Genomic DNA, 19,511 nt, shown 5'->3' on the forward strand with positions numbered 1-19,511 from the left:
AGCAAAATGACAAAAATAATATGTATTTATAAATAAAAATAACATAGCACTGGCAAAATTATTATTAGTTATTAATTTTATTCATTTAAACTACAAATGAAGTTGATTCATTTGACAAGGTATTTATACTTGATTTTTGAGCAGCTCATCCATGTTGAAAAGTCTACCTCAACAACACAGAGCTGACTTGGGCACTTGGTGACAGGTGGATACAGTACACTTAAGGAACCATTCCTGAACTAACAATGTCAACACATCTCCCACAACCATATTGGGGGCCAAGTATGAGTGATTGCTCACATCATATATATTAAATTGCCATGCCACATGACTTGAGATAGTAACAATAACTAATGATACACTTTCACCCTAGATGCAGTAGGCAGTTCCTGCCAGGGGGAATTCTCAAGAACCCTACTTTCAGTAACATTTATCATAAGTCTTAAACATCAATGGTAGATCCAGGGAAAGCCTGCAGTGGGAATATCCTGTCTTGAGTACTATTGTGTTGGCTGGCATTCAACATCAATTCCTCTGCCCAGAATGTCTAGATGACGCAATGATTCAGAGTCACAATAGCTATATAGCTGAGCTGGGTATGGCCAAACATAAATTACCTAATAATGAGACATAACCACCAAAATGGCTGGAATGTAATTTTTCTTTATACAACTCTGCTGCAAGTAAATAGCCATGGGTTAGATGGTCACTGCTGGTCCTTCAGCCAGTCAAATTGATCAACACAGAAAAAATATTTTTGTGTCAGTAGTTCAATTACTGATTGAGCAGGTGAGGTCTCAAGGGAAAAAAAATGCCAAATTGGGTCTGTGGCGGGTGATGAAAGAATCAATATGGGGGGGGGGGGTAGAGAAAACACACTTGACCCTGGCATTATCAATCTACATATATCCATTACAGTATTGTCAGGAATGACCTCCATAAATTCTTTCTGGGATCTGATTTCACATTCACACCAGGGATAAACTCCATTGTGTGTGACCACCAATTTGCTAATGGGGTTGATTCTAAACAGATGAAGCAGCTCTTAACTGAGTATCTAGAGCTTCAGATTCACCAATATCTCAGAAATTATTACTTCAACATATTCATAGGAGTTGATGCATTCAAATCCAAAGGTCCATTTACCATCCTTGTCCATTAGCATGAGGCCACAATTTTGTGCTTCTACATCCAGTTCCTCAAACCTGACATCTGCCATAGCCAGCCATATCTACCTCATTCCACTGTTATATTTGTCTAGAGGGTTTTCAGACCGTGCAAATAGATCACTTTTCTCTGACTTTATATTTCTTTCCCCAAGGCCACCTGTGTGCATCCAAAAACAATGGAACCCACTCTCTCCAGTGATTTATTGTTATACTTCATTTTACATCAGATTAAGTCCTATAGTCACTTTCACCACCTACTGCAAACATAATACACCTCCCTGTAATTCCACAACAAAAACAGAAAATGCTGGAAAAACTCAGGCAGCATTTCTGGAAAAGGAAACAGTGAATGTTTCAGGTCAGATGAAGGATCACAGACTGTTTCTCTTTCCACAGATGCAGCCCGATGAGTTCTCCCAGCATTTGCAGGTTTTTGATTTTTGTTTCCCTTTAATTCCAGATATGCAAGAGTGCATGTATTTGGGCACATTTAAGCACTGTTACATCTGACATTGCTGATTACATAGCATGTCAATTTCTGAAGCCATGTGGTATAAGCAGTGTTATCACTGCTCTCAGTTTAAATATAGGTACCAATATCTAATCAATATAAATTTATGACAAAATTGGATTTATATGTTGAAAAGAAATGTAACGCAAGATAAAATGGCTGGAAAAGAGAAAGGTGGTCTCTTTGAATCAGCAGGTTTTCCTTTTTTGGGTTTCAAATAGTTTCAATGGTGTAGGTGTAATAGTAATTTTACTTTTATCAGTTACTGACCTTTCCTTTCACCATCACACAAACATATGTTGGCTGAACATCAACGTCAAGTAAAGATGTATCCAGATACCTGTGGAATTTATTTAAAAAGATCAGAATTTGCACTGAATTATTCAATCCCAGATTTCACAAAGTCATAGAAATTTATTGTACAGAAAGATGCTATTTTGCCCATTACATCTACACCTGCTAAAAAAGAGCTCTCCAGCTCTCAGTCTGCAGCCTTGCAGATTATGGCACATCAAGTACTCATAAAGGTACATTTTAAAATATGATGAGGGTTTTGCTACAACCACCCTTTCAGGCGTGGATTCCAGACCCATACAACTCTTTGGGTGATTTTTTTTCTCTCGTATCCCCTTTAATCTTTTGATCTATTAGCTTACATCTATGATCACAAGGTAGTCACTTTAAAAAAAAAGGTCTTTGCTATTTCCTCCTCTACGCCTCTCATAATTGTTAATACCTCAGTTAAATCACCCATCAGCTTTTATTGTTCAAAGAAAACAACACCCAGGCTAGCCAATCTTTCTTTATAACTAAATATCCATAACTGGGAATGCCTTACACACCCACTCCGGTGTAATCATACCACTGATGTAATAGGGTGTGCAGAAATGTACACTGTAGCTATCTGTGACCTAATTAGTGTTTTGGACAAGAGTACCATGATCACCCTACTCATATATTCTATGCCTTGACTAATAAAGGATAGTTTCCCATTTGCCTTATAATCACCTGGAAATTTTCTATACCTTACCCTAACTAAGGGTGTGACTATGTTGTATTTCAGTGCAATATGATGGAAAAGTCAGCACACGTTTATGTTATTATTTCTATCACAGATTCTAAAAATCATGCAGACAATTCTCCAAATCACCAGAAAGGAGTCCACATATGGAACAGGTGCTTATGTCCAAAAATAATGGAACCCTACCCTACCACCACAGCATCCAGCACTGTGCAACTAATATCAGAAACTATCAGTTAGTCTCAAAAGTGTACAATAGTTATTAAAGTAACCTATTAAATATAACAAATCTCATCTTCAGACAGTTAAATTCTGATAGTAATTGAATAAACAATTCTAAGTAAAGCCAACCTGTAAACAGCAAGATCTAATATGAATTGATTATTTTCCTCATCATCCGTCAACGTGAAATCAATCCTATGGAGAAAAATAAAAGATAAACCAATTTCTAAACATATTCCATTTTAAAAAAACATCATATTATAAGACTTTAACAAATGACATTGACAATGATATACTCAATTTATGATGTGATGGATGCAATGGGCTGGATTTTGGTAAAAAAAAATTCACAGCTAGGCTGTCAAAGAACAAATGAAACAGCAATCTCTGATCTAATACACACGATTAAAAATGTAAAATCAGGAAGCTTTGTTTTCCAAAGTTGCTTGGCTTATCCTAAATCTTTGGTATATCACTGAGAAATCTGACGGCAAAACACGTGTAATGACTGTACATTCATTAAACTCATTCTGGAGAAATTTGCTGCAAAAACTGCATTTTTAATAAAATGTTGGCAATAATTCGTACAAACCCTCTTGAACTTAAAATAAGCATTTACAAACGTAGAGAATTGTTTCTTTAGATTTGCTAGGAAATTTTAAAAAATGCCACATTTACTTTTTCTTTCTGTCTGTTTCTCTTAATCTCATCTTTCTTTTCCTCTTAATATCAGTTTCCCTGCATGATTTGATATTGAACTAATCACTTTAACTTGCAATTCTTGGCTCAAGGTCTATGAGCCAAAGTGAGAATTCTTTAAATTGATTGGTGAAGGAAGTACAGTTGCTTGTCCTATACATATAGCTTCTATGTCTCCAATGGATGGCATTTTGTCAAAATAAATTTTATTGACCTCATCTACTGAAGGAGGATGCTAAGTGATGATTAATCTTCTTGACCTAATGTCATGAAACTTCCTGTAATCATTGGTAAAGATTTCTACAACCCTTACTCCAAGGTAAAGAACTGAATATCAATATACCTGACCAATTGTCTAACCTAAATTTAAAAGAATACATCAGCAAATTGGATATATTGACTTGCTTGAATCTGATGTCCTTACTAAAATAACCAAACCACAAAAAGATTTAGATGTCACACAGCAAGTAATGTGGGAATGAAAAGACAAAATGACACAGGACAGACATTAAAAAAACATTAGAATTAACCAAATATGCCAGCAACTATGGAATTGGGGAACTATGGTTGAAGTAAATCTATGGATAGAGCTTGTCTTGCATATATCGGCCACAGTCCATATGATCATTTGGTCTGTTTACTACACCAGATTAATTTGTAAAATTATTAGAGCTCCAAGGCTGTAGCAGCACATGGTATTTTATTATAGCTTGAGCATTTCCTCTTATATATTCCTACAGCATATTCTTTTCTAATTTCATGTAATATTTATAATAGCTTATATCACATTAACAGTAGTGCTATTTAATTTCAATAAACTTTTAAAAAAGAGTTTTGTGTTGCATCACTCTGTGAGATTTGACTTGCTTTACTCAATCCATATAGGTTCAGGTCAAACACAAATAGAAGATAATGCAATCTATAACTCCCAGGGTTTCCCTATGACTATACAACAATGTGCTGCCATCTCTGGTGGGTCTCCTGCTAGTAGGTCAGGGTATACCCAGGTGGAGGTGACTGGGGTTTGGCTGAAAGATACAATTTCATGGGCATGGCTGCATCTAGCTGTTGCTTGACAAGCCTGCAGAACATCTGTTCCAAATTTAAAAATCACTCTTTGATGCTTGTGAAAGGAACTTTGCTAGCTTTACTGGATTGGGAGTGGCATTCAAATTCAAATCTAGTACCTGGGTGTTCCATCCAATTTTATTCTTCATTTCTGGGTGTAATACAACTAAATTCATTGGTAGGTCATTTAAATAATAATTGATGTGTGCATGAAGTCCCATTTAGGAAAGACAAGGTAAAGAATGCAGATTTTCTTCCCTGAAGGACAATAATGAAATGATGAGTTTTTAATGTCAATCTGGTGGTCTCATGGTCACCATAACAGAGACTTTTCTTTAAAATCCAGATTTGCTTTAATTTTAGATTCCTCTGCTGGCAAAGTGAAATCAAGATAATTAGTTCAAGCCTTGTGACTTCTAATCTAACCATTTTACTCCATTAATTACATAATTTGGTATGGTATATAATCTGTAAATAACAAATAATAATTAAGTAACTCAGTCTCAAGTCCCTCTGCAACTTGGCTGGCTCCTACTATAACATTCAGCAGTCAATTAAAAATTTCAAGAAAATAACTGATATTTTATTGTAGGTGTTCTGTTCAGAAAGTTCCCAATTCTGTTCTACCTGTTGCACTGGAGGCTATACTATTGCCGCATCTCCATGGTTGATTACTATCTTCTCTCCCAATCTGAATCAGGTGTTCTTACCTTTGCAACCAACTTTTAACAACACTCTAAAGCTAGATCAGGCTGCAAATTTAGTTTTAACATATGCTGAGGAAGACTTTAAGCCCTAGTTCATAGTAGCTCATCTTAAAAGGTATCAGTGCTGACTTTCAATAACTAGATGTAATATAGGTCATCACAGGATATAAATCAAGACATCATTTCCATAGAACAATACAGCACAATACAAGCCCTTCAGCCCACCATGTTGTGACGACCTTTAAACCACGCCTAAAACTATCTAACCACTTCCTTCCACATATCCCCCTATTTTAAATTCCTCCATATGCTTATCTAACAATCTCTTGAACTTGACCAACGTATCTGCCTCCACCACCACCCCAGGCAGTGCATTCCATGTACCAACCACTCTCTGGGTGAAAAAACCTCCCTCTGATATCTCCCTTGAACTTCCCACCCATTACTTTAAAGCCATGCCCTCTTGTATTGAGCATTGGTGCTTTGGGAAAGAGGCGCTGGCTGTCCACTCTTATCTATTCCTCTTAATATTTTGTATACCTCTATCATGTCTCCCCTCATCCTCCTCCTCTCCAAAGAGTAAAGCCCTAGCTCCCTTAGTCTCTCCTCATAATCCATACTCTCCAATCCAGGCAGCATCCTGGTAAATCTTCTCTGCACCCATTTCCAACGCTTCCACATCCATCCTATAATGAGGCGACCAGAAATGGACACAGTACTCCAAGTATGGTCTAACCAGAGTTTTGTAGAGCTGCATCATTACCTCGCAGCTCTTAAACTCAATCCCACAATTTATGAAATCTAACACCCCATAAGCTTTCTTAACTACCCTATCCACTTGTGAGGCAACTGTCAGTGATCTGTGGATATGAACCCCCCAGATCCTTCTGCTCCTCCACACTACCTAGAATCCTGCCACTAATCTTGTACTCCGCCTTGGAGTTTGTCCTTCCAAAGTGTACCACCTCACACTTCTCCAGATCTGCCACTTCTCAGCCCAGCTCTGCATCCTATCAATATCCCTCTGCAAGCTTCGACATCCTCCACACTATCCACAACACCACTGACCTTTGTGTCATCTGCAAACTTGCTAACCCACCCTTCTACCCCCTCATCCAAGTCATTAATAAATATCACGAAAAGTAGAGGTCCCAGAACCGATCCTTGTGGGACACCACTAGTCACAGCCCTCCAATATGAATGCACCCCCTCCACCACAATCCTCTGCTTTCTACAGGCAAGCCAATTCTGAATCCACACGGCCAAGCCTCCCTGGATCCCATGCCCTCTGACCTTCTGAAGAAGCCTACCCTGTGGAACTTTGTCAAATGCCTTACTAAAATCCATGTAGACCACATCTACTGCACTACCCTCATCAATCTTCCTGGTCACCTCCTCAAAGAACCCTATCAGGCTTGTGAGACATGACCTTCCCTTCACAAAGCCATGCTGGCTGTCCCTAATTAGTCCATGATTTTCTAAATGCTCATAGATCCTGTCTCTTCAAATCCTTTCCAACAGCTTGCCCACCACAGACGCAAAGTTCACTGGTCTATAATTCCCTGGACTATCCCTACTACCTTTTTTGAATAAGGGGACAACATTTGCCACCCTCCAATCCTCCGGTACCATTCCCGTGGACAACGAGGACTCAAAGATCCTAGCCAATGGTTCAGCAATCTCCTCCCTCGCCTCACGAAGCAGCCCGGGGAATATTTCGTCAGGCCCCGGGGACTTATCTGTCCTAATATTTTCTCTCTTGATATCTACATGCTCTAGAACATTAACCTTACCAACACTGTCCTCAGCGTCATCAAGGCCCGTCTCTTTGGTGAATACTGAACAGAACTATTCATTGAGAACCTCACCCACTTTCACAGCTTCCAGGCACATCTTCCCACCTTTGTCTCTAATCGGTCCTACCTTTACTCTAGCCATCCTTCTGCTCTTCACGTACGAGAAAAAAAAGCCTTGGGATCCTCCTTAACCCTGCTCACCAAAGCCTTTTCATGTCCCCTTCTTGCTCTCCTCAGCTCCTTCTTAAGTTCCTTCCTTGCTACACTATATTCCTCATGAGCCCTATCTGATCCTTGCTGCTTATACCTTATGTATGCTGCCGCCTTCTTCCTAACTAGTTGTTCCACCTCTCTTGTCACCCATGGTTCCTTCACCCTGCCATTTTTTCTCTGCCTCACCGGGACAAATTTATCCCTAACATCCTGCAAGAGATCCCTGAACATCGACCACATCTCCATAGTACATTTCCCTTCAAAAATGTCATCGCAATTCACACTCTCAAGTTCTAGCCTTATAATTTGCCCTTCCCCAATTAAATACCTTCCCGTCCTCTTTGCTCCTATCCTTGTCCATGACAATGCTAAAGGTTATGGAGTGGTGGTCACTGTCCCCCAAATGCTCACCCACCGAGAGATCTGTCACCTGATCTGGTTCATTACCTAAAACTAGATCTAATATGGCATTCCCTCTAGTCGGCCTGTCAACGTACTGTGACAGGAATCCATCCTGGACACACTTAACAAACTCTGCCCTGTCTAAACCTTTGGCACTAAGCAGGTGCCAATCAATATTTGGGAAGTTGAAGTCTCCCATGATAACAACCCTGTTATTCTTGCACCTTTCCAAAATCTGCCTCCCAATCTGCTCCTCAGTATCCCTGCTGCTACTGGGGGGCCTATAGAATACTCCCAGTAGAGTAACTGCTCCTTTCTTGTTCCTAACTTCCACCCATACTGACTCTAGAGAGGATCCTTCTACATTATCCACCCTTTCTGCAGCTGTAATAGTATCCCTGACCAGTATCGCCACCCCTCCTCCTCTTCTCCCCCCCCCCCCCCATCCCCTTTAAAACACTGAAATCCGGGAATATTCAATATCCATTCCTGCCCTGGTGACAGCCAAGTATCTGCAAGAGCCACAATATCATAGTCCCATGTACTTATCCAGGCTCTCAGTTCATCACCCTTATTCCTGATACTTCTTGCATTTAAGTAAATGTACTTTAGCCCATCCACCTTCCTATTTTTATACCCTGTACTCTGCTTCTCCTTCCTCAAAGCCTCTCTACTTGTTAGATCCACATCCACTTCTTCCTCTGACCTACCCCTCTGGTTCCCATCCTCCTCACAAACTAGTTTAAACCCTCCCGAACCACCCTAGCAAACCTGGCTGCAAGGATATTGGCTCCCCTCTGGTTCAGGTGTAACCCGTCCTCTCTGTACAGGTCCCACCTTCCCCAGAAGAGACCCCAATTTTCCAAAAATCTAAAACCTTCCCTCCTGCACCAACTCCTCAACCACGCATTCATCTGCCATCTCCTCCTATTCCTACCTTCACTATCATGTGGCACTGGCAGCAATCCTGAGATTGCTACCCTTGAGGTCCTGTTCTTCAGCCTTCTGCCTAGTTCCCTAAACTCACTTTTCAGGACCTCATCCCTCTTCCTACCTATGTCGTTGGTACCAATATGTACCACGACTTCTGGCTGCTCTCCCTCCCACTCAAGAATACTGTGGACCCGATCAGAGACATCCCGGACCCTGGAACCTGGGGGGCAACATACCATCCGGGATTCATGCTCACTTCCACAGAATCTCCTATCTGTTTCTCTGACTATCGAGTCCACTATCACTATTGCCCTCCTCTTCTCCTCCCTTCCATTCTGAGCAGCAGGACCGGTCCCAGTGCCAGAGACCTGGCTACTGCTGCTTGATCCCTGCAGGTCATCCCCCTCAATAGCTTCCAAAGTGGAAAACCTGTTACTGAGGGGAACAGCCTCCGGGGTCCTCTGCACTATCTGCCTGTTCCCTTTCTTCTTCCTTTTCTCTCCCCTGACAGTCACCATTCTATCTACTTCCTGGACTCTAGAAGTACCTGCTCTAAGGGGGGGGGGGGGTGACTGTCTCCCGATGCACAGCATCCACATAACTTTCTCCCTCCCTGATGCTTCGCAGTGTTTGAAGCTGCGACTCCAGCTCATCAATTCTGAGCTGAAGTTCGTCCAGCCTCAAGCACTTAATGCAGATGTGGTCACCGTGCACCCCAGCAGGGTCCACTAGCTCCCACATCAAGCAGCTGCAGCACATCACCATGTCCTCCATCTGAACTAATTCTTTCCCTACCTAGTTTTATCCTACTTAAAATTTATAACACTAACAGGTGTTCTAATGGGAGATGCTGTCTCTTCATGCAAACTGTATTAGGAAGTACTGCTAAAGATTTATCAAACAATTCTCTCAATTCTAAAGATATATAATATTCCTTGCTTTTTAAAATTTGAACCACATTAAATGTTCAAACTATCTTATCAGTGAATTGAACATTATTATGAATTGAAGTATCAGATACACAGATATTAGATGTAATATTAACCTATGAATAGCATTAAAATTACTTTCAGTCATATCACAAATAAAAGAGGTAGTCTGACAATAGAGAAATTATGTCACATACTTAGGCTCATTAACATTAAGGACTCTTCCTTCAGGAGTTATAAGCATTCGTTGTGGTTTCTGTTTTCTACGATTTCTGTAAAGGAAACAATAAGGCATATGCATCCTATTAAACAAGCAACTGTCAAAACTAAAATCCTAGAACACTGATTTTTATCCTCTGATTTCTTCATTTCTCTCTGTTATTAACTTAGAGTACTGCATCATAAGCACCAACAAACCTACTGTATCTTAATCAAATCCCAATTCCCTTTGGTGAGCAGATACATCATATGATGAGAAACTAGTTAATCATTCTATCAATAACCAATGTACACTTCATAGTAGAAGCTGACAGTAGAGACATTGACAATAAGAATCCCAATTACAGAGTTACTAAAACCAAAAGTAATATGCCCATTATCAGAAGACTAATATAACAGAGATCACAGAATGGTAAAAACCAGACCAGAAGCGCTCACACTCTGTCTTTGTGGTTCAATCATTTACTGAAACATCACAGGATTTCTAAGCATGTATTTTTTAAGCCTTCAATATATAGAGAGGATTGGCACGACTTAATATACAACATTAATTATATATAAATATGCAGATGGATTTATAGGGTCTGTTTTATTACTGTTCGGTTCCCAGGATGCTTATAATTATTACAATAAAGCAAAGACAGCACTTTAAATATTAAACTACTATTTGAGTAGATACTAGTACAATAGTAATTTGAAAGATACCACAATACAGTTTGTTTAATGACTGAAGTAAAAATAGGATCAGCTGTATATCCTCAGCAATATCAGGCAGCATCTATGCAGAGAGAAACAAAGTTAAAGTTGCAAGTTGATGATATTTCAGCCAAAATAAAAGTGAACAGGATAAAAATGATAAATGGAAATCCCAGAGGGAAGAGCAGAGCTTCTTCAACAAGGGCATTCCTGGAAGAGAAGCGGCAGGGAATTAAACAGTAACCCAAAATTAAATATTGCAGATGCAGGGAATCTGAAATAAAAACAGAAAATACTGGAAGTGCTCAACCAGCCAGGCAGCAACTACGGAGGTAGAAACCCAGTTAATGCTTCTGGCTAATGACCTTAGAGGAAAATGTATTGAAAGCATACCTCAAGTATAAATAAAAATGAAAGGATAGATTAAAACATCCAGACATACATTTGTTAAAAATGAATTATTCAAAAATGCATTTCTAAATTTTCTTTCAGTTTTAAATTTGCCAGAAAACCCAAGCAGATTAAAAACCTTTTCACCAATGAAGAGATTCAGAACTTCAATTTAAACAGTGTTAATAAAAATATCCAGAAAGGCAGCATATGTGCTAATTGAGATCTTTATGGCAAAAAAAAGTGAAAATAAAAACTGTCCAGTATCTCCATTCTAAGTCATGAGCCAACATCACCTGCTGGAAGTGTATGTGTGAGTATTGAGTTCAGACAACACCAGACTCAGCTACAGTTTCCTTGTCATAAAATATTTTACCCTCGCTTATATTCACTCATAGAGGATCTCTTAAGGTGATGTTTTGGAAAGTAAATGGTGCCCACAGAACTTAAACAGTAAGTAGTCAAGAGGTAAGTTATTAGAAAAAGCAATAATATACATGCAAAACAAAAACAGGAATATGGAGACAAATATTCAAAGCTCTAGTTACTCAAAACAGACATTGAGAATTTATAAACATTTCAATTTGTAATTTTTCACCTTAAAATAATTAAGAATTTGCATAGCTGCTTACAATATTAATATATTTACTAATAATAATGTTACTTGTCTTTCTCTTTAGATTTCCTCATCTTCTCAATGTATCTGTGGGTTTCCAGTCTTGATTCAGGTGTGTAATATGAAGGCTCCTCCCAGAACTTTCTGTTCATCTCATATTCATCTGTTTTCCTTAGATCTTTATCCTCTTTTCCATCACTGTTACTTTGCTTGCTTCCTGTGTTCTGACTCTGGGCAAGTCTTACCAGAAGATAAAATGGGAAATAACAATTTAAAAAAGGTTCTTCAACAATGGCTGAACCTACAGATGTTCTAATATTGTTGTTGTTAATTAAAGTATGGCTGAGAGACATATGCAATCTGATAATTTTTCCATTCCAAATTATTACAGCAAAATTCTAAAATGCCAGTGATTTGGCATCTAATTTACCTGGTTCCCATGCTCCTTTTAAACTCACCAAGGCCCCATTTTCATGCTTCTTTTAAACACAAGAGGGGTCCTGTTCCCATGTTCCTGTTAAGCTCATCAAGACCCTATTTCCACACTCCTTTTAAACTCACTAGGGCCCAGTTTCTTTTAAACTCACCTGGTTCACTGGAACTTTATTATAACACTGTGTAATGTGTTAAAAATGAATTAAAGGTGTGTTGACGTATTAATAGTCCAAAAGTCCAGAGGGGTGACCTGATACAAGTATATAAGATTATGAGAGGCACAGATAGGGTGGGTGGTCAAAATCTTTTTCCCATGGTAGGAATATTAAATACAAGAGGGCTTAGGTTTAAGGTGAGAAGGAGTTTTAAAAGGGGATATCAGGGGTAAATTTTCATTTTACACAGAGAGTGACTGATATCTGGATGGCACTGCCAGAGGCAGTAGTAGAATCAGATACAAATATAATGTTCAAAAAGCATTTAGAGAGACACTTAAATAGGCAAAGCATTAAAGGATACAGTCCTAATGTGGGCAAATGGGATTAGCATAGATGGACAAAAATGTCGGCATGGATATAGTGAGCCAAAGGATCTGTTTCTGTGCTGTACAAATCTATGACTAATAGGAAGATAAAACATTTCAGAAGATTGGGGGATATTTAAATACAAGATAGATTGGGGACCAGGTTAAATGAATACATTTTTATAAATATAATAAACAGAACTATGCTGCAAAAGAAAATGCATAAAATGAAATAAAAATACAGAATGATGATGAGCATGGAGCTGTAGCAGACTGAGAAGCATATGGAAGATCTATTTCTGGAGATAACAAATGTAAAATACCCAGACTAAAATGCTGAAAAATTACCAATACTAGATGGTACGCAGCACAGCATAATGAAGGACATTGCAGGTGAGATACCACAGGTACAAACTATAATCATCATAATGACATTCAAGACAGAAAATTTATCAAATAAGTAATGTTTCTTTTAGCCCCACTGAGGAAAGAGGCAGAGGACAAACTGGAAAACCATTAGTTAGTCTGAAGTCCAAGATAGGGAGATTTGAGTTCAGAAATTCATCCTTGGTTGCTTGCACTAAATGGAGATAAATAGATAGTGCTGCACATTGTACCCCTTTGCTGAAATTTGGCTCCATTAAACTTAATGTAACCACATTTTGAAAATACAACATTCATCTATTAAGATATGTGTGCACATACAACACAAGTGACCAAAGATAAATTTCTTTCCTAAGGGGTAGGCCATGAAACAAAATTAACTTAAGAGAATACTTGGGAAGACAAGGACGAATGAGGAACAATCTATTGTGGATTTGCAAAGGGCAAACAAGTCACGCTTAACTAACTTAATCAGGATGGCATTTTAGTGTTACATGCTGTACTGAAGGAACACTGTAATTCTAGAGGTGCCTTTTGACATTATTCAGAGAGCTTTCCTGTTCAATCAGCCAATATCATCTCCCAAACACAGATCAAGGACTATCAATAGGGTGAAACTGGAGTTAACATTTCAGGTTCCTCAGAACTAGAAGACAGAATGAGAGAAAAGGGCTAGGATAAGAAATAAAGAATTGTCTGTGATTAGTAGAATAGGAGATAATTAAATGTTGACAAGAGGAAGTGAAGGAAGATAGTGAAATAAAATTATATTTAGTAAAGTTAAGAAAGCTGCAGTGGCCTTAGAGCACGATGGAAGAAAAAGCCAGGAACACTATAGCATAAAGATTACTCCTCTGGCCATATAATCAAAAGATACCTGACCTTGAGCACCATTCCATGACCACTCAATTCCCAGAAACAACAGTGCACTCATCCCACATTATCAGCACCTGGTATTCAAGAGAAAATGGAAGTGATAGTTAAGATCCGAGTTGTTGATGTCAGACAGCTGCATGTGACCAAATAGAAATACAAGATGTCGCTTCTGGAGTTTGCATTGAGCTTTGCTAGTACAGCTAAAGCAAAGACAGAGAATTCATGCAAGTGATATATGAAAATAAAGTGCTGAGCAAGAGAATGTTGAGGATTGATGGAGATGTTTAGCAAAGTGAAAATCCAATGCACATTTGCTTTTCCTACCATAACACCGGAGGCCTGAAATGTCAAAGTCACTGTGTCACCCAAAAGAAGTGTGTGGGCCTGGAAAAAAACAGGGGCAGATCTGTGACAACTGCAAGGGCATGAGTGCAGATACTGGCAAAGATGGTGGAGTGAACTACGTCTTCAAAATGCTGGAAAAGAGGAATCAGAAAGGTTCTGGTGATGAAATACACAGAATATGGAATTGCAGACGCTTAGAATCCAGATGAGGGAGGGACCCTATAATGTTTCTGGGGACAGAGGTAAAATTAGGTGAACAGGGAAAGGAACAGATACAATTCCAAATTCTGTCTACATCCTCAGCTAAGAAGAAAGCCTACCAATGTCTGCCAGCGCTCATCATGCCAGGTGTGAGGAGGGGAAATAATCTATATAACTTGTGACAAAAAGGTTGCTACTTGGGTCTTAATAAATAAAACAATCTGGCAAGTCACCTTTCTGATTTTTGCTTTACCTTACTTATTTGTGTATTATGATACTGAAGGAGACCATTTCAGCAGAACTATCCCATCAGTTCCACTCCCTCTCTTTACTTCCCTATACCCATGCAACTTATTCTCCCTTATCTGCCCGTCAGCTTTCCTTTCATTCTTTTTGACAATTTCTTACATTAATGGGTAACTTTCACAGGAGCCAATTAACCAACTAGCATGTCTTTGGGATGTGGGAGGAAATCAGAACACCCAGCAAAAACCCAAACAGTCACAGGGAGAAAGTATAAACCCCAGACAGAGAGGTCAGGATCAAACCCAAATCCCTGGAGCTGAGGCATCAGCACTGATCCCACCCACCTTAAGGTAAATTTGCATTATATTTTCTTATGCTCCTGGTGTGGCGACTCACCGTTTAGTCGGGCGAACCGGCTCGGCAGTCGGGTCACGCGGCGTCGGAGCGACGAGGCCCAAGATGGCGGCGGGCCTCGTCTTTCTGAGCGACGGGGAGAACCCACGCGCGGGAAAGTCTTGATGATGTAGTACTTACGTCATTGCCAGTTGTTTTGGGCAGGAACATTCTCCCTTAAAGGGCCCGCGCAAGGCGGGAAAATAAACCAGTTCTTGTTTGGCAATCCTCCGACTAGCGTCTTGTTTTATTCCGCAGTAGCAACCGCTACATTGGTGACCCCGACCGTCCAAACAGCTTTTGGACCCGCGCAATGGACGACAGCGCAGCAGCCAACGCAGTGGCCCTCAAGCTGTCCACCTTTTGGACACTTCGGCCCAGCATCTGGTTTGACCAGGCCGAAGCGCAATTCCACCTTCGGCAGATCACCTCCGACTCCACGAAGTACTACCATGTGGTTAGCTCTCTGGACCAAGAGACAGCTGCCCAGGTTGGAGACTTCATCCAGTCGCCTCCGGAGGAAGATAAGTACCCGGCTTTCAAAGACCTTTTGATTAGGACCTTCGGCCTCTCCCGTCGTGAGCGCGCCGCCCGCCTGCTTCATCTGGATGGCCTGGGGGACAGATCCCCATCCGCCCTAATGAATGAGATGCTGGCATTGGCTGAGGGACACAAGCCATGCCTGATGTTCGAACAGGCCTTCCTCGAACAGCTCCCTGATGACATCCACTTGTTGTTAGCTGACGCCGACTTCAGCAACCCCCGTGAGGTGGCCGCCCGGGCAGATGTCCTGTGGAGGGCCAAGCGCGAGAGCGGTTCGTCCGTCAGTCAAATCACCAGGCCGCGAGCCCAACATCCGCCTCGCCCGGCCCCAGCAACCGAGCCGCCACGCCCCAGGAACGCAGACGACGACACGGGTGACCAGCTGTGCTTCTACCATCAGAGGTGGGGTGCGGAGGCCCGTCGATGCCGCCCACCCTGCAAGTTTCAGGGAAACGCCAGGGCCAGCCGCCGCTGATGGCTACGGCGGCTGGCCGCTGATAGAGGCTCCTCTTCGTTCAGGACAAGAAATCTGGACGGCGTTTCCTCGTTGATACCAGAGCGGAGGTCAGTATTTTGCCCCCGACCGACCGCGACACTCGTGACAGGCCACCAGGTCCTCTACTCAATGCCACCAACGGTACAACGATACGGTCTTTCGGCACCCGTACACTTCAATTACAATTTGGCGGCAGCCGTTTTACCTGGACCTTTACCCTTGCCATCGTCGCCCGACCACTCCTAGGAGCCGATTTCCTTCGGGCCCACAACCTGTTAGTCGACCTGCGAAGGAAGCAGTTAGTCCACTCCAGCACTCTCCAGACCTATCCCCTGGGAGAAATCAGCCCACCAGCCCCGCGCCTGGACTCCATTTCCCTTTCTGGCGACAATTTCACCAAGCTCCTGGCCGAATTCCCATCAATTTTGGCACCTTCGTTTACAAATTCTAGGCCCAAACACGGGGTACGACACCACATCATTACTACAGGACCACCCCTTCATGCCCGAGCACGACGATTACCTCCAGACAAGCTCCACCTGGCAAAGGAAGAGTTCCGTCACATGGAGGAGCCGGGGATTGTTCGCAGGTCAGACAGCCCCTGGGCCTACCCCCTGCACATGGTCCCCAAAGCCACCAGAGGGTGGAGGCCCTGCGGCGACTACCGCAGGCTGAATGACGCCACCATCCCGGACCGCTATCCCATCCCTCACATCCAGGACTTCACAGCGAACTTACACAGGGCCCGCATCTTTTCCAAAGTGGACCTCGTTAGGGGATACCACCAAATCCCGGTCCATCCGGATGACGTCCCCAAAACTGCGATTATCACCCCATTCGGCCTGTTCGAATTCCTTCGGATGCCGTTCGGCCTTAAGAATGCCGCGCAGACCTTCCAGCGGCTGATGGACGCGGTAGGCCGAGACCTGGACTTCGTGTTCATTTACTTAAACGACATACTGATCGCCAGCCGTAACCGCCAGGAACACCTTTCCCACCTCCGCCAGCTGTACTCCCGCCTCTGCGATTTTGGCCTCACGATCAACCCGTCCAAGTGCCAATTCGGACTTGACTCTATCGATTTCCTCGGCCACAAAATAACCAGCGATGGGGCAACACCCCTACCCGCCAAGGTGGACGCTATCCGCCATTTTGCCCGCCCCGACACAGTCAAAGGCCTACAGGAATTCCTTGGGATGGTCAACTTTTACCATCAGTTCATCCCTGCAGCAGCCCGTATCATGCGCCCTCTGTTCTTGCTGCTGGCTGGTAAAGGCAAGGACATCACCTGGACTGACGAGGCTGCGGCTACTTTCGTTAAGGCCAAAGACGCCCTGGCAGATGCCACGATGCTTGTACACCCCAGGACTGACATCCTGACTGCCCTCACGGTAGAAGCGTCCAACACCGCGGTGGGTGGGGTACTGGAACAGCTACTCGAAGGCCGCTGGCAACCCTTGGCATTTTTCAGCAAGCACCTTAGACCACCCGAACTGAAGTACAGCGCTTTTGATCGGGAACTTCTAGCACTGTATCTGGCGGTCCGGCATTTCCGATACTTTCTAGAAGGCAGGCCTTTCACCGCTTTCACCGATCATAAGCCTCTGTCCTTTGCCTTCTCCAAAGTCTCCGATCCCTGGTCAGCTCGTCAGCAGAGACATTTATCCTACATTTCCGAATTCACAACTGATATCCAACATGTCTCCGGAAAGGATAATGTCGTTGCTGATGCACTTTCCAGACCAACCATCCACAACCTATCCTTGGGTGTCGACTACACGGCCCTAGCTGACGCACAGCAAGCCGACGACGAACTGCCCAGCTACAGAACCGCAGTCTCGGATCTGCAGCTCCGAGATTTCTTGGTTGGTCCACGTCAGCAGACCCTCCTTTGCGACGTTGCGATGGGTCAACCCCGCCCTATAGTCCCTGCAGCCTGGCGGAGACGCATTTTTGACTCGGTACATGGGTTGGCGCACCCGTCCATCAGATCTACTGTCCGACTGGTCACCAGCAAGTTTGTCTGGCATGGCCTGCACAAACAGGTCAGTGAGTGGGCCAGGACTTGTCCGCACTGCCAGACGTCAAAAATCCAGCGACACACCAAGGTCCCACCACAGCAGTTCGAGCCTACCCGTAGGAGGTTCGACCACATACACGTCGACCTCGTGGGCCCTCTGCCGGTTTCAAGAGGAGCCCGGTACCTCCTTACCATCGTGGACCGGTTCACGAGGTGGCCTGAGGCAACCCCCCTGACTGACATCACAACTGATTCCTGCACCCAGGCGCTGCTCACAACTTGGGTCTCACGTTTTGGTGTTCCGGCCCACATCACTTCAGACAGAGGCACCCAATTCACTTCCAGTCTCTGGGCTGCATTAGCGAACCTGCTAGGGATGCAGCTGCACACCACCACGGCCTACCATCCTCAATCAAACGGGTTGGTGGAACGTTTTCACCTCCATCTGAAATCAGCCTTGATGGCCCGCCTGAAGGGTCCTAACTGGGTTGACGAGCTGCCTTGGGTCCTGCTCGGCATACGCACTGCCCCCAAAGAAGACCTCCGCACTTCGTCAGCTGAGCTTGTGTACGGGGCGCCCCTAGTTGTCCCCGGGGATTTCATACCTGCCCTTCGGGACCAAGGGGAACAACCCCCAGCAGTCCTACAAAGACTGCGCGAGAAGCTTGGCAACTTGGCCCCAATTCCCACCTCACGGCACGGTCAAGCCCCATCCTGCCAGCCCAAGGAACTACGGGACTGTAAGTTTGTTTTCGTTCACGGGGAACACCTCGGGCGCCATTGCAACGACCATATGAGGGACCGTTCTGAGTCATACGGAATAACGGATCCACCTTTATTTTGGACATTGGAGGCAGGGAACAGGTTTTCATGGCGGACCGCCTCAAACCGGCCCATTTGGATCTGCAACAACCTGTCGAGGGTTGCAACGCCCGCGACACAGAGGCCGGTCCCCTAAGTGGCAGCTGGCACAGCCCACGGACCTTGGGGACTGTATCGCCGGTTCTGGGGGGGGTTGTGTGGCGACTCACCGCTTAGTCGGGCGAACCGGCTCGGCAGTCGGGTCGCGCAGCGTCGGAGCGACGAGGCCCAAGATGGCGGCGGGTCTCATCTTTCCGAGCGACGGGGAGAACCCGCGCGCTGGAAAGTCTTGATGACGTAGTACTTACGTCATTGCCGGTTGTTTTGGGCGGGAACATTCTCCCTTAAAGGGCCCGCGCAAGGCGGGAAAATAAACGAGTTCTTGTTTGGCAATCCTCTGACTAGCATCTTGTTTTATTCCGCGGTAGCAACCGCTACACTGGCATAATTATGGAGAATTTCACTGAACTACTAATAACCATGGAGCGGCTCTGATTGAAGCACACACTGTCCCTAGAATACAAAAGAATTGGAAGCAAGAAGACACCATTCAGCCCATCAGGTCTGCTCCACTATTCAAGATCATGACCAGTCTTA

General features: G+C 43.3%; 1 protein-coding gene across 1 annotated transcript in view; it reads right to left on the reverse strand.

The window, feature by feature from the left end:
* The window catches only part of LOC127574705 (dynein axonemal assembly factor 11-like), a 41,500-nt gene that overhangs the window by 9,590 nt on the left and 12,399 nt on the right, over nt 1-19,511 (reverse strand). The window contains 4 exon segments of the mRNA XM_052023992.1: nt 1,951-2,020; nt 3,053-3,118; nt 9,868-9,942; nt 11,640-11,831. Coding sequence (XP_051879952.1) covers nt 1,951-2,020; nt 3,053-3,118; nt 9,868-9,942; nt 11,640-11,831 — 403 coding nt within the window.

Source organism: Pristis pectinata, chromosome 9, assembly GCF_009764475.1.
Source record: "Pristis pectinata isolate sPriPec2 chromosome 9, sPriPec2.1.pri, whole genome shotgun sequence".
NCBI lineage: Eukaryota > Metazoa > Chordata > Chondrichthyes > Rhinopristiformes > Pristidae > Pristis > Pristis pectinata.